This window comes from Macadamia integrifolia, chromosome 12 (genome assembly GCF_013358625.1).
Source record: "Macadamia integrifolia cultivar HAES 741 chromosome 12, SCU_Mint_v3, whole genome shotgun sequence".
Classification (NCBI taxonomy): Eukaryota; Viridiplantae; Streptophyta; class Magnoliopsida; order Proteales; family Proteaceae; genus Macadamia; species Macadamia integrifolia.
Genome location: NC_056568.1, coordinates 9,262,878 through 9,279,322, shown reverse-complemented (window position 1 = coordinate 9,279,322; position 16,445 = coordinate 9,262,878). Strand labels below are relative to the sequence as shown.

Sequence of the window (16,445 nt, the reverse complement as noted above, 5' to 3'; positions counted from 1 at the left end):
AACTCAAGATTTACTTCAGCTTATTCCACAACTGATGTAGATCACAAGAACAAGGCCCCAAAACCATGATGCAGATGCTGTTAGAGGCAGCCTGGTCTGATATGGCTTGTGGTTCTTGGTTCTTGATTGGTTCAACCCAAGGACAGCTTGCGTGGAGAAGACTTGAAGAAGATTCCCCCCCTTGATTCGTGGGCCCCATGGCCAGCTCGCATGGAGGAGTTTAAGTTGCAAGATTTTAGGAAATCTTTGATTTATGTAGTTTCCATTTTCATGTTTCCTCGTAATAGTTAGTAAGATATTATCTAGCTAGTTTTTAATTTTAGCTTTTTTTTTTAGAAAATAAGAATTCTAATTTAATGGGTTTCTATCGTTGTAAAAGGGAGGGATTTGATTTGTACTTAGTTTTCAAATAAGATAATATCTAGTTTGTAAAGGGATTCATTTCCTTTCCTTTCCATGCAAGGAAGGACCCAATTTTGTAATCAATTTAAAGTTTATAAAGGAAGAAGGCTGATCTGTGCCCACGATTGAATGGGGAGGGGGGGAACTTTGTGCTGAAAAACTATGAGATGCAATGTTGTGAGAGACAGCTTGGGTGACATGCCCTAAGGAAGAGTGAGATACTCGACCCAACCTATCCCCCTTCCCCTTCTCCTCTATTTTTTCTGCTTATTTTTCATCTTTAATTTTTGTTACTAGTTTCCTGCGACACCATCAAATCTAGATTTCTGGACAGCAAGTTTCTTAGAGATTCTATCAGCTACTGGAATATCGATCCCACTATAGGGTTGGTTCTCGTTTGAACAAGCTCCTACAATAACAACCTTCTAACAAATCATGGCCGTGGCATTCCTTTACAATATTTTGGGAACTTTACCTGAAGTTCAAATCTGTTTTCTTCTTTCATAAAAGTAACAAACTAAATTCTGTGATGCATTGTATAGTGGATTTTGCTAGTAGCATTAAAATAGGCAGAAGAACTAGTCTAAATGTCTAATCCATCCAAACTCTGATGTATGTCAAATATACACCAGCAGAAAAAAATTGAAATTGTGCAAGAGGCTCTGAAAGTACACAGACAACCAACTACAAGCAGGAAGGGAAAGGCTTTGTTGGACTTGGTCGCATTGCAAGAACATAGACTGCATAGGTCACAAAGTGGTACAGAAAAACAATATCACAAGTTAGCATATGCTCCAGAACAAGATCCAATTAATGTCGATCATGGTCCAATTAAATAACTGATAATAAGAAGAGACCCTCAGGAACAATGGAAAAGAGTAATTTTTTTCTTTCCCAATTCAGATTATCTTTTTAACTATTTCTAATCACTTATGCTCATTAACACTTTAGAGGTCTATTTCAGCAAAGCCAAGAGTACATCTATCATTTTACCAGATAAAAATGTACAAAGGATTATAGAAAGAGAAGGAACCTTTAGCTCCAAAACAGTAAGTAAATTCTGGAAATAAGTGAGAACAAGGAGCTCAAACCGTCCCAGACATGTATATTCATATATGCCACTGCCCGAGGTTTTCAGCAATTAAAACCACCACATTCTATAGTGCGACTCAAGAGAAGCCCTTTCCGAGCTTCTGTATTGCACAGTACATTTTCCGCCTAGAACCAACGGCATTTATCCCCATATCCTTGAGATCCTCCAATGTCAAGAGAGGTAAAACCTCATCATCCACCTCGTGTATCTCAAAAACTGGTGCATAGCGACCTAAACCTATTCCATTGAGCCACATCCGCACCCCATCTTCCAGAGACCGACATATCCCCCCCTCGCCAATGCCGTTCCTATCCTCACTAGTGCCGCACTTCCAATCCCTAGCATCAGTATCTGAAGGGCCATCCAATTCAACAGCGTCATGATCTCTGCTTTCCGAAACCCTAGACCAAAGCAGTCTCCTCTGCCCGGGAAAATGCACCTCCCTTTCATTCCCATGTCCCCTATCAGAAGTTTGCCGCAAATCAATAGGCATATTTTCCAAAGACTGAATCGGGCTCTGTTCTTTCAAAGGGCTCTCCGAACCCTCCTGATCGAAATCCCTGTATCCTTCTTCCCCGTCTTCTCCACCACTGAACTTGTCGCCTCCTTCTGTTCCTCCTTCGTCAACCTTGGAAACCCAATTGGATCTGACCCTCTTCGTCCCTCCTCCCCCTGTCCCACCACCCCCTCTCCTCACCTTCGAATCCTTCCCTTTGCGGTTCCCAATCGCCAGCGAATCCAAATTACCGTCACCTGAAAGGTTCCTATCTTCGCCTTCTAGGGTTTCATGGCAATCTCCACCATTCACCAAGTTGGTGAGAGGTCGAATCTTGGAAGCTTTGGGGATGGCACTGCTGTCCTTCTGAAAGGGGTTCCGATACTTGGCCTCGTTGTTGTCGGCGGCGAACTTCCACTGCTTGGTTCGCCGAACGTACGAATCGTACGAGAGCGTCGCTGGCTGGTCGCCGATGTCGCCTAATCGGACGCTTGGTCGACGTTGCCTCTTGGAGCCCAAAGAGGGACCCAGATTCTCGGACAAAGCTCCCACTGTGGCTCCTCCGCCATTGATCGGACCTTCTTGGGGCTGCAACTCTGCCATTACGGTGGAGAATGGAGGAGAATGAGAGAGAGAGAGATAAGGAAGCTTAGATGATGTGTCCCTAGCTAATAGATGGAACTTAATAACTCTTCTCTCTGCTTAGTTCAAGTGAGATTTGCTTCGAGTGCCAGCGGCCAAACAGAGACAAAAAGTAGTCCTCAGACTGATCTTTCTGATCTTTCCATTATTATTATGATTAGTGAAGAGAGAGAGAGAGAGAGCGAGAAAGAATGGGGAAGAAAAAATTAATTCAAGAGAGAGAGAGAGAGAGAGAGAGAGAAAGAATGGGGAAGAAAAAATTAATTCAAGAATAAAGGCAGGCGCAGGGAAGAGGGACGATGAAACTAGGAAACTCACTCTGAAAGCCAACTCTTGGGAAGAGTAAACGATAGAGTGAGAAAGTAAATGAGTAAGAGAGAGAAAGAGACGTAAACCTAAAGTTGCTGTTTGAGGAAGCTCTTGATTATTTCATCCTCATCTGGTTACTACTTGGGATTAATTATTATCCCCAGTTTCCCATCCTTTATTCCTTTTACTGTTTTTTGCCTTGTTAATAATGATAATAAAATGATAATCGCGGGGCTTCAAATGTGACTGATGATGATAAGAGAGAGAGAGACAGAGAGAGATTTTGGGTCTCTTGTGGTTGAAGTGAGTGAGACTTGGGATAGTCCGACCCGAATTGAAAGGGCAAAAAGCCTCAATCAAATTACATTATCATGTGTTCGGTGGATGGCACGCTTGTTTTTTTTTATTGCAAAAGAGGGCATGGGAAGCTCAGTAGTGCATCCTGATTACAAAGATCTAGAAATCAAGGAGTGGAAAATGGTGAATCTATCTTACATCCTACAGATAGGGTTTTCTGAGTTAGGGAATGAACAACATCGTTTACTTTCCCAAGAATAGAGAAGAAATTACATTTTCGACATTTAGAGGTAAGGAGTTTGATATCAGTGACAATAACAAAAATATCAATGGGGATGGAAGGGATTGCTTATTAATTACATCTATAAGAGAAGCATTATATGACTCCACAAAAATGTAAGGGAATCCTCCATCGACAGCACTCTAAAAGCCACATCTAAGAGCACAAAATTCTCCCACAAGAACATCGACAAATGATGATGTATCTGAGATTGCGTGCATAAGAGCTCCCAAATAATTTCGAATGATAACTCCAAGACCACCACAAGAGGCACCAAGGGGAAGAACAACATCAAGACTACGCTACCCAGTGGGAGGTCAAATCCATGATTGGCCAGCACATGTTTCACAACAATACCATCTGGAATTGTCAAGGGAATTTTATTTATTAAAAGGGGAAAAACCCTGTCAATCTGGTATTGCCTATGCCTCAAATACGTGGATGTGAAAAAACTATGCTGCCCCAAGACTACCTTACCCCGACCCATGCGCCCTCCCATTGGCCTCGCTTCCTACACCAGTTCTTGGACTCATTTCTCTCTCATTACAGGGTCTAATAACCAAACTGAAGGGACTCTGAAGGGCTATTTTCTTCATTAAACTCCCATCCAGAGCCATGTTACCAACTGCCTAATGAGGGCAGGAAGTCGTGAAAACGAGACATACCATTGGCCTCTTGCTTCGACAAAGAGAGCCATTACCAACTGGTTATCTCCCTCATTAAACTCCAACCTGGAGCCATTAACAATTGCTTAGTAGGGATGGGAATTGAACATGAGACATGCCATTGGCCCCTTGCTTTGACAAAGATAACAATTACCAACTAGCAGGAGACATGCCATTGGACTCTCGCTTTCGCAAAGAGAGCCATTACCAAACTAGTTGGCCTATGGGCCCTAAATAGGACTTAAAACCCCAAAAGAAAAATATCCCACCCCCATCCTATGTGGTCATCAGAAGACTCAGAACCACCTACAATCCAACCCTATGCTCAAATGTTGTGGATTAAGAGGCTCGCTACTCACCTGTAGCAAGGTTATAAGCATGAAATAGGTATCTTTAATAGGTTCAGCCGATTCTAATTCCGGTTCAGTTGGAATCTCTCGAGATTTTGGCTGGAATCTAAAAACACAGCATAGATCGACTGCTCTAAATCAGCCAGAATCAGGATCGGTCATGACCAATTCAGCTGATCTGATTCCGGTTCTTTAAACCTGTCTCTAGACTATAGACTTTAGTGTCCTAAACCATGAGCTAGATAGACATATAGAAGCTTTCGAAACAAAATGTCAAATGATAATGAGAAGAGACCAGTCCCATAGTAAGCAATTTGTTGAATTGATGTTCTTCACCACAACCATACTGATGCAATCTTTACATTAAGAAGTCCCTTGGCTTGGACGATTTCAAGTGCATTTAAGATTGCCATTAGTTTGGCTTCGACTGCATATCTACATTCTCCTTTCCCAACTCAAGTGTGGATTTATTCTGTACCTGATACAAACAATGAAGCACAATAGCACCAACCAGATATACCCGATCCAGGGTTAAAACTAACAGAGCACCCATGTAAGCGAATCCCCAAGTCCTCCTAACCCTTGGATCACTAATTGAGTGCCCAATTAATTGGAGTCAAATCTGACATAACATCTGTGACGCAAAAGTCTATAAAAGGAGCAGTGATCGCCAAACATTTGTGGACTCCTTATATTAATATGGTTACCAGTGCCTACCAACCAGCAAACCCAATTAAGAAGGAGAGGTAAGATTTTCTGATGAAATATTATGTTTTCAACCTCAAGAAAAGAAGAGAGGGTGAACTATTTAACTTTAAGAATCTGCACCCATGAATCATCAGGCCTTGTCAAGACTCTCCAGCCTAGTCCTAAATAAAAACAAAGCAGTGCTTTCTCTCTCTCTCTCTCTGAAATATAACCAAAAGTCAGTTGTTTCAGCAGCACAACCAACCCACAAACAGAGCAACAGTAATGATTAACCAAAAAAAAAAGTAATACTATTCTAGGATAATCCAATGAGGCAAGTCATAGCATCAAAGGCCAGATTACAAAAAGCCTACAGCACTATAGTGACATGTGAGATATTTTGGTTTGACACTGCAGGAGCCAAGAAAAGAAGCAAGGTACACTGAACTACTGAAGCAAAATTTATAAGAGGAAATTTTGTCATTTCCCATCCACAATATAGAGGCCTTCCTAGAAAGGTAAACAAGCTCGACTAATGGATGAGTGAAAGCTCACCAGAGTGAACCACCTAAAATGTTGGAATGCCCCATGCTGAAGATGGATGTTTTTGCAAGAGTATGGAAAATTTCACTTGGCAGATAAATCCTCTCAGCAGTCATCCAGTGTGGAGCATCACGAAGAGTTACCTCCATATTTTGACTTTGGGCACTGTGCAGAGCATACCATGTCCAGGACTATGTTCCATGGGGTACAAAGTTGCTCTTTTCACAAATTTCTGATGCTCTACAGCAGCCTTTCTGAGGCCGGATATCTTCTTGGTATTTTCCTTGCACTGCTTGGTGATCAAACATGCCCGTAGTGGGTCTCTTGTTTCTGCCCCAGCCATCCTTACCAATAGCAAAAAAACATGACTTCAGTGTATCTCCAAGAATGCTCTCACCATAAAATACTATAATGTCTTTCCCAAAAGTAAAATATTCTGAATATGTAAACAAAAGCCAAATAGTATTGAATGAAAAAATCACCATGAATAATTCGTAGTGGCAAGGCACATAGGTAAGTTATGTTTATAATGTCACATTGTCAGGCACACCACATGTAATTACATTTTCCTGTCTTTTCAGTCAACAAAAGAGGTGCTGGTGTGCAGTTTATTCATAACCATCCCACAATATTTAGAATGATCATGTTTTTTTCTCCCTGTGTGCGTTGGGGAGAAATTGATGTAGATAAATCACTTGGGCTTATTTTATTGCAAATAAGCCTTGGGTTGTGTTATGTATGTGTTAGGCCTTTGATCCCATGGGTTTTCTTTGAAATGGGCAACTTTAATGGACTTAAAATATGGGTAGAAGGTAGGAAAACGGGATTTATATTCAGTGCTTTTATTTAAGTTGTTTTAATTCAATAAAGCCCCATGGGGCCCATCGAGTGTAATGTCCTATATGGACTATTAGTTAGTCAGTCCTACTCCATATTGGAGTTAAAAGTCTAGTCCTAGTTCTATTTGAAGTCCTAGTTGTAGTAGGAGTGTCTAATCCTATTTGGAAACTAGCTCCTAGTCAAGGTATGATTGTAATTCTGTCCTCTTTAAATAGAGGAGCCTATGCACTGATATTGCTTAGATTTTGAATTAATAAAGTTGCAGAGATTTGCTTAGAACAACTGAGACAGTTGTGGGTGAGAAGCCCTGGCCGAGACAGCCACTCCTTCCCCACTTTATCTTGTTTCTTCTCTCTTCTAATCCTATATTCAATCACCATTAATCATCCATTATTTTCTGCTACTGTTATTGTATTGATTCTGCCCAGAAAACCAGAATTGATTCAGCAATCCTAGTTCCAATAGGAGAGGAGTCAATCTCCTTCTCCCTTTTTCTGTTACCTGATCAGCAAGGCACCTTCAGAGATTGTTCCAGGCTATAAGAGGGACCTCGATCTCTGTTACCACAGAAAGCATCAAGGCCAACAGCAGCTATAAAGAATTCTCTCAATTCTCTCTCCTATGTTAGAAAATAAAGAAAGCTTGTAACTTCACAACCAGCCTTCAGAATCCTCTCAACTTTGGGGGTTTTTGTACCCTTCCTAGGAACTAACTACGCCCAAGAGTGCAGCTCAATCGGACTCCTACAGACCTAGCCGCACCTTTCTCTCTCTCTCCAGCTCTGTAGCAGGTCTTTCTCTCTCCTATCGGGTTGGGTTTTGGGTTGGTTTTGCTCCTATATGGGTATTGTATCCTTGGGGGTTTATTTGATGGTCTTATTTCTTTGTTTCCTAGTCCTATTTGTCTTGTTTGGGGTTGTAAACTACTGGAGTAGTTTCTTATAATCTATTCCTGCATTAAGTGGTATCAGAGTTATGGTTGAAAAAAGCTCAAAACAATCTATCAGAGCCTAACCGAAGATGGTTCCGTCAATTCGTTACTTCACTGGACAAAAGGATATGTTCAACACCCTTAATTGGCTAGATTCTCTACTATAACTTGACAGAGACACAAAAGCTTCGATATGCTTGCTCCCGATTGGTTAGTTGTGCTCGAGAATGGTGGAGAGTCCATGAAAAGCGACTCCGAGTTCGAGGACATGAGCCTAGGACTTGAGAAGAGATGAAGTACAAGTTAGCGACCCAATATCTCCCTGCATTTATCCAAAGAAGTCTCTTCCCTCTAGAAGATTCCCATTAGAATACATCTACTGTTGCCCAATCTAATGATCAGCCACGTTATTTTCATGGGGAATTCCTTGAATGGATGCGTGAATTGGACATGTACTTTGACAACTACAACTCAACAGAGACACAAAAACGCCAATATGCATGTTCCCAGATGAGTGATTGTGTTCAAATGCAATGGAGAGTTCGTGAAAGGAAACTTCAAGCTCAAGGATGTAAACCTAGAACGTGGGACAAGATGCAGTATGAGTTGGCAAGCATGTACCTATCTGATCATGAACAAAGCAGGTACTTCCTTCCACCATATGTCCAAAATCCACCCACAATTTACAAGAGCATGAATGAATCATCATCGTCTATTGCAAAGGAGCAACAAGAGAAGACATCTCTGACTAGTGAACCAAAGTCAAAAATTGAGGTTAGTGCTGAAAAATTTCCCGCCATTCCTATTGTTAAGGAAGAACTAGTTATTGATGTTCCCATCAACGAGACTCATGTGGAAGAATTTGAAAACAACAAGGTTGCCACAATGGACAATGAGGTTGAGAGTGAGGAACTTGACACTACAACAATTGTGATGATTGTGAACAGCTTAAAGGAAGATCCTAAGAAGTTCAAGAATGAAGTTGTGTTTGAACCATCAATGGAACCGATTGAGAACCACCAGGTAGATGAACCAAAAGAGCTTTTTGTTGCATTGAAGTTAGAAGAGATCAAAGGTGCATATGTAGATGACCCTATGGATACATCCGAAGATGTTGAAGTTGAGCATGTGGAGTTCGTCATCCCATTAAAGTATCTTGAAGATCGAGCTCCTCACATTTTAGACTACATCTTTATTATCAAAAAACCACCTGAATATTTCTACGGCTTGAAGAAGGATGTGCACCATGATATAATCACCCTCACACTCTACAAAATTTGAGGATGAATTTTTTCTAAGAGAGGGCGAGTTGATGTACATATATCACTTGGGCTTATTTTATTGCAAATAAGCCTTGGGTTGTGTTATGTAAGTGTTTGGCCTTTGATCCCAAGGGTTTTCTTTGAAATGGGCCACTTTAATGGGCTTAAAATATGGGTAGAAGGTAAGAAAACGGGATTTATATTCAGTGCTTTTATTTAAGTTGTTTTAATTCAATAAAGCCTCATGGGGGCCATCGAGTGTAATGTCCTATATGGATTATTAGTTAGTCAATCCTACTCCATTTTGGAGTTAGAAGTCGAGTCCTAGTTCTATTTGAAGTCCTAGTTGTAGTAGGAGTGTCTAGTCCTATTTGGAAACTAGCTCCTAGTCAAGGTATGATTGTAATTCTGTCCTCATTAAATAGAAGAGCCTATGCACTGATATTGCTTAGATTTTGAATTAATAAAGTTGTAGAGATTTGCTTAGAACAATTGAGATAGTTGTGGGTGAGAAGCCCTGGCCGAGATAGCCACTACTCCCCCACTTTATCTTGTTTCTTCTCTCTTCTAATCCTATATTCAATCACCATTAATCATCTATTATTTTCTGCTACTGTTATTGTATTGATTCTGCCCAGAAACTCCAGAAAACCAGAATCGATTCAGCAATCCTAGTTCCAATAGGAGAGGAGTTGATCTCGTTCTCGTCCCTTTTTCTGTTACCTGATCAGCAAGGCACCTTCAGAGATTGTTCCAGGCTATAAGAGGGACCTTCGATCTCTGTTACAACAGCAAGCATCAAGGCCAGCAGCAACTATAAAGAATTCTCTCAGTTTTCTCTCTCCTAGGTCAAAAAATAAAGAAAGCTTGTAACTTCACAACCAGCCTTCAGAATCCTCTCAACTTTGGGGATTTTTGTACCCTCCTTAGGGACTAACGACGCCCAAGAGTGCAGCTCAATCGGACTTCTACACACTTGGCCGCACCTCTCTCTCTCTCCAGCTCTATAGCAAGTCTTTCTCTCTCCTATCGGGTTGGGTTTGTGCTGATTTTGCTCCTATATGGGTATTGTATCCTTGGGGGTTTATTTGATGGTCTTATTTATTTGTTTCCTAGCCCTATTTGTCTTGTTTGGGGTTGTAAACTGCTGGGGTAGTTTCTTGTAATCTATTCCTGCATTAGAAATGCTTTAATTAGCATTAATTGAATAATAATATATAAAAACCATTTAGTACCATTTAGTAGAGGGGAACAAACCCCATCATCATCAGTCTTCCTAAGCCTAATTAGAATGTGGGAACCTCCATTTGCTCCGGAAGAAAATGTTAAGAATCCACCAGATTCAGATAGCCCACAAGGATTTTCTAATAATTTCAAACCTTTAAGAGTGGCTCAGCAGAAGCAAGTTGGAATATGTCTAAAAGATCTCTGAAAATATGAAGATTCTTTGACAATAGAAAATAGAACTGAGGATGGCCCTTCACTACTCTCAAAATTCAGGGGAAAAAAAGAATGAAAGAGAAAAGGAAAAGGAAAAGGAAAAGGATGCTAAGTTGGTTTTTCTTGAAATTCAAAAACCAAGGTGACTTCCAGCATTCATCATCACGGTAGGACCACTACAACAGACTAATCCCAGTATCTCTGCTGGTGGGTCCAATACAGTGATAGGATAATTTAATGCATCAAACATAGTCTACGTGCTGGTTTTCCTGGACCAGACTTGTGCTGAGTCTTAAACAGTGCATGGGGATGGCTATATGCAAAAGAGGTAATAATGCTATTTATGACATCTGCAATCCTAGCCAGCCCAACCATATCCCTTTTATACCCACTAACACTTCAAGAATAAAAATTTAGGAGGCTTAGATACTAGAATTGGTTACCTCAACAGTTTCTCAGATGCAATTCTTGCTGCAGACAGTGTAATATGGCTGGGAACCCACTTCACGACACGGTTAGGATCAGCCCTCATTGGAGAATGAATTTTGATAAGCTTAAGAAAGAACATTAACAAAAGACATCAGCTCAGAACAAAGAATTAGGTGAGCCCGCATTGGAGATTAAATTCTGAGAAGCTTAAAACATACAATATCTGAGACATTTGCCAATGATATGTACTATGAATAAATGGTTGAGGCATGACTCACTTCAAGAAGGGAGAATAGGATAACTGTAGCCAATGTGCAAGGGAATGAACCCACTGGTCACTGGGTCTCGCCTATAAAATCTCCCAGCCAAGAGAACTCAATGTGATTAAATCATTGACAGTTTGATAAAGAACATGACAGTCCATCCAGGAATGATGTTAAAGGTATGGATGATTGAATCAACTTCTTTTTTTCCCAAGGTGATCTGCTAACTGAGAAATTGGTGGGTTCTCATCCCTGCACATCAACCACATGTATGGTATAAGTGAGGAGGAAAGCTCCCAAATATCCCTTTCTGTGGTTAACATTCCACAAAATACAGGAGGTCAAGGAATAAAAATTGAGCTCTTAGAACACTTACTCCCAAACATTCCATCATCTGGTAGTATGCCCTACCATGCAATGGAGTATGCCCCTGACGAGACTCCGAGAAATATCTAGTCCTGAAAGAACACACAAGGTTTATGATCTGCAGAAACATATTAGAAATACTAATAGAAGTTCATATAAATGCCTAAACAGTCATTTACCATTCTTTATAACCCGGATCCACTGTGAAACCATACATGTCAACAGAATCACAAACGGAGAGCGCAAATTCAAGAGCCTTGAGACCTGTCCCTTTTGCAGCTGAACCAAAAGATGCACCTACCATGAGATATACACGATTGCGAATTGGAACCTCCTGCAAAAAAATAATAATCAAAAGTTAGATAGAGAAAGAACACAGTGTGGAAATAAAGGGGTGATACTAAAAAGCAAAACATCGCCCCCAACAACCTAGGTTTGTTTTACTCACTACCTTTTAAGTAACAAAGATAGGTGATCTGTGCCAAGGCCAATGGAAAACAACTGAAGGTAAATGGAAGCAATCAAAGTTAGCAAAAACAAGGTCAGAGGCACAACTTCAAGCTTCATATAGCCTAGCCATTTAAGTCTGCTACAAACCCAGAGTATCAAAACTAATGTGTTAGTGGGAAAACTCGAAAAATCTTAGTGATCAGAAACCATGACACACCCCTGTTGTTCTATCTCCTCTTTCATAAGACTATACAAACAAAACGACGACAAATGTGGCCAACTTTTTAACCAGAACAAGGGGTAAGAGTCTAAGAGATCAAAAATTAAAATTTTAGCAAATATTGGACACATATGGTGATTTATTATTCCAAGCAGTAATCCAGTTTTCTGAAGATATGTCCAAACTGTAAGGACATATGAGTTCATATGATTCTGAAAAGAGACAACCAATACATCTTTAATCATTAAACCCGCCAACGGCAACAAAAAGAGCTATATAATGGTGAAAAAACAAAACATAAAACCGTGATTTGGGGGATTAACCCTGATGTCTAGAAAACCAAGCAAGTAGAATAAAACAAGAAACAAACCCGAATCATTTTGCTCATGATGTCATGAATTGTGGTTTTAATGATCAAGACCTCTTTCCCAGTTCCTGTAAAATGCAATCTTTAGCATGTCTCAACTAGTATAAGATGGGCCAGAAATGAGTTTGAGTGCTAGCTCATACCATCTAACTCTGCAACTTTATCAAGTGACTTGGCAGATCCCCTATTAAGAAGGCGAAATGTTCTTTTCCTACCTACATACTCTGTGTAGTTCTGAAATAGAAGAAAGCAGATAAGTGTGGATATATATTCGATTACACAAGAAGGCAGAGAAAAGCATGAGTATTTGAGAGGAAAGCGACATAGCAGGGAATATAAATAGTGGAAATGAAACCTGGATTGGGGCCCCATTTTCTCTGACAACAGCTTCATAACCATCTATCTCCTTGCCAAACCTTGTTTTCAGAAGATCTCCAGAGTTGCCGATCACAGCACATCGACCAAATTGCTTTGGAACAAATGGCGGTGCTTCAGGAAGTACCAAAGCAAGTTTCTCCATGCATAGTGTCTTATTCTCACAATGATTGCTTTTTTTTTTATAGCACCAGGGGTGCAAGGGGGGGAAGAGATTAGGTCAGACTGATACGACTTTGACATTTCTCCACAGTGAAAAAAAAATGCAATTTTTTAAGTGCTTTAGCATAACCTTTCCTATTACGCCAAAACCAATTCTCCGCTTCTTTTTCCAAGGTTGTCTTTCATGGAATGCTGACCATACTTTCTTTTTAGGTTTGCATAGCAGCCTTTTTAATATAGAATATGAGAAATAGAACTTAAATTTTGACAAACATGAAGTGTTATTCATTAATATAGAAACCAAGATCCCACAAAAACTATGAGACACTTCACAAGATCTTTTTTTTTTTTTTTTTTTTTGGATCAGCATTCACAAGATCTTTAATATAAAGGAGACATAGTTTCTTGAAAGATTACTAATACTTTAGAGGATTTTAAGTTTTTCATGTATCTTTTGAAGTTATTGGAAAGTATCACAAGGCTTTTGGAGAATACCACTGTCGGGACTAATTCTTTCTCTATTTATTTTTTAGGTTAATAATTAATAGTCTATGGTTTTCTTATTTCTATATTATTACAACATTAAATCATTTATACTTACAGAAGGATGCCCTTATTTATCCTACGCCATGCGTATTCTTCCCATCCCTTTGGTAGAGCATCAATGAACTCCCTTGTCAATATCGTTGTACTATTCCTGACCTGCATAATTTAGGCCACACCAATAAGTAACAAACTACACGTAGAGCATAAGAAGTATCTCCAGGTCAGGTGGGGGGTCCCACTAATCAACAGGAGAATAATCTCGAAGAACGTGATATGAATCAAGGTTAAGAACAAACAAACAAGAAAAAAAAAATTGCTGCCAGTTAGTGAATCATGCAACAATTTCTATTCCAAAAAAATAAACTGTGATAAACCATGCTATCCAAGGAATGGAAAATCTCTTTCTAAACATACTCCTCAAGAAGGATCCCATCTCATCACAAAAGCAATTTGATAGCAAGAGCCTAGACATTCTGAAGTAGTGCATATATAGAAGATTTCACCCTCTGTTTACCTGTTCCCATGTAGCAACCGCTTCACACAGATTAAAATCGAATGACAAGCCTTCAAGTTCTCCTGATTTAGGATCCCTCTGCGGACATAATCCAATTCGAATACAAATGAGGAGAATGAGAAGATAACATGCCATTCAATTAATCAGAGAAGAGAGAATCTTTATAACAGAAAATTTTCTTAGTTCACTATGATATTTTTTTTGTTTGTCTTTTCCAAGCTTGTCATGTCGCACACCCTTTTTTCGTCTGAAACATTGACAAACTTTTCCCCATTCAAACAACATAGGAAAGAACTATACAACAAGAAAATCTTAAGTTTCCAAGTTATGACATGATGCATACCGACTACACTTCAGGCTTCCTGTATAAGCCAGTATAATTTTCACATAAGGTGAAATGTTTAACAGCAATCATGCCTATGTCTGTGTGTGTGTATCCGTATCAACTAGGAAAAAGTGCATGATCCATAAATACCCAAAAGTACTTACCCATTTGGGAATAGTGTTGTCAGGAAACTGGATTGTAACTTGGCAATAATCTTTACCATCCAAAACTTGTAATCCCAAGGCATTCGCACTCTGCAGCATTATATCACCATATAAAATCCATTGAATTTTAAGAGAAGAAGGCACTTTTGTCTGCACAATTAACCAACTTTAAAAAAACCATCAAGAAGGGCATAAGTTATTAAAAATAAATAAAAAATAAAATAAACAGTGAAAATGACAAACAAAACTCATTGCTCAATGATATTAATATTAATCAAAATTACTAAGACCTAAGTTTAATATTCAAGAATGGGTAGTCAACCACTGTGCTGCTTGAATCTTCTTGTTAATTTTGATATCATCTGGTTAAACATGTTGTTTGTATGTGTCATCCCATGTGGGATATCAGAATTCAACCATCAGCCTATTGTCCCAGGGATGGCCCTCATGCTAGAAAAACTCATGACTATTTCATTTAAAACAATTTTTCCCATGGAAGCTTTAGATGAAAGGAACAAAAAATATACAACACATGTCTTACTAAGGATTTAAAAAATGGTAACAGCAGTGAGATCAGATTCCACTTTGCAAGCAAAAATTCGGAAATCAAGTGGATTGGATTGGACTCAGCTAAACCTACCAATCTGATACTTAAGACCTGGTTTTTAGGTATGTCTGACCATTAACTTCGTATTGAGCAATATTCAATTGATACTAGGGAAGGACTCAGGCAAAAAGACAGCCACGCAACTAAATTGGCCCAACAAAAGCAGACTGCTGTGCTTGAACAGCTTGAATTTTGAACCCCTAATTTCTTCCCTCAGGATGAACGCTGCACAAAACATCAAAGAAAACAGGGATAATCAGTTCTTAGCCCTTTGGAAAGCATATCCATGGAAACTAATAAATCACTGAGCATCTAAACTCATGAGGTAGGATACATCTCCTGTTGTCCTGCATCAACTCGAGGTTAACATGCCGATTTACAATTCAAAGTGCGCAATAAAATCTATGCCATGAGCATTCAATCCTTTGTGAATTTTATTTTATCACCATTTCGGGATTGCAAAATTTCCAGAAAGTTCATTATATGCATCTTGATCACTAAGCAGCAGCAAGGTTCTAAAACTCGGGATCGGTCAAGTCCAATACTGATCCGGATGTAAATATAATATTGCATTTCTTATCTTGTTATTAATCTAATTGAGTTCTATTTGGAATCTAATACGCCTGACTTTCCTCTGCAATTTGTCCAATCGTTACTCTTGATTACAGATAAGCGAGAACGGTTTAACGTTAGAGAATTAACGCCCAACATAGTAGTAGCACACTTACGCACACACCAAGATATCAGAAAACAAGATTTCAAACGCCGAACAATACTTCATGAGTATCCAAGAAATACTGACCACACACTTCTTGAACCCGCTATGCAAGGTTAGCAGGGCACTCAAATCTTCATCCGAAATGCTAGATTTCTCATCTATACAAATCAAACCCCAAACTTATATAAAATTTTAGAAAATGGAACCAAAAAAAATAAGAAAAAGAAACGTCAAATCTTGCCAGCGAAGTCGAAAACAAGTATATAATTCTAACAGAAATCAATAAGCTCCTCGCAGAGATCTAACTTTACTAAATCTTAATTAAGTATATGCGAGATTTGAACGTAATGCAAATGGAGACTTACAGAAAGTCGAAACTCCCATGATGTATATGAGAATTGCTGCTAAACTTGACGTCAAAGCAATTGCTAGACCAGATCTTAAGAGCCTCATCTATTTAAGTCTGCGAAATGGAAAGACTGAAACAAAAGCTTCGAACTCTGATAATTTTCGATGGAGAGAGTTTCGGAGTAAAAAGAAACCCTAATTTCGCTCCAGAATCTGAAAAAGCAGACGGGGACAACGGACATATATTTTGAATCTTTACAGAGCTCCACACCTTAATTTGGATCTGCCCGAAGCCCGTAGAACTTTTGCTGTAGCTGTATGTCCCCAAAACCAGACCGAACGCCGATCCTTTAAT

The 16,445-nt window shown here is 39.4% G+C and overlaps 2 protein-coding genes across 2 annotated transcripts; both read right to left on the bottom strand.

Annotated features, from left to right (window-relative positions):
* Window positions 1-1,335: 1,335 nt before the first annotated feature.
* On the bottom strand, window positions 1,336-3,095 carry LOC122057223. Its single transcript, XM_042619247.1, has one exon. The coding sequence runs from the start codon at window positions 2,592-2,594 to the stop codon at window positions 1,572-1,574; it is 1,023 nt and encodes a 340-aa protein (XP_042475181.1). The 5' UTR covers window positions 2,595-3,095; the 3' UTR covers window positions 1,336-1,571.
* Window positions 3,096-5,510: 2,415 nt separating this feature from the next.
* Window positions 5,511-16,445, bottom strand: LOC122057859 (sialyltransferase-like protein 2). Its single transcript, XM_042620191.1, has 12 exons — window positions 16,108-16,445; window positions 15,827-15,900; window positions 14,418-14,507; window positions 13,929-14,006; window positions 13,470-13,570; window positions 12,687-12,879; window positions 12,475-12,565; window positions 12,335-12,399; window positions 11,474-11,628; window positions 11,305-11,386; window positions 10,680-10,789; window positions 5,511-6,108 (listed from the first exon to the last, which is right to left on the bottom strand). Exons 1-12 carry the CDS (start codon window positions 16,193-16,195, stop codon window positions 5,904-5,906), a joined length of 1,332 nt encoding a protein of 443 aa, XP_042476125.1. The 5' UTR covers window positions 16,196-16,445; the 3' UTR covers window positions 5,511-5,903.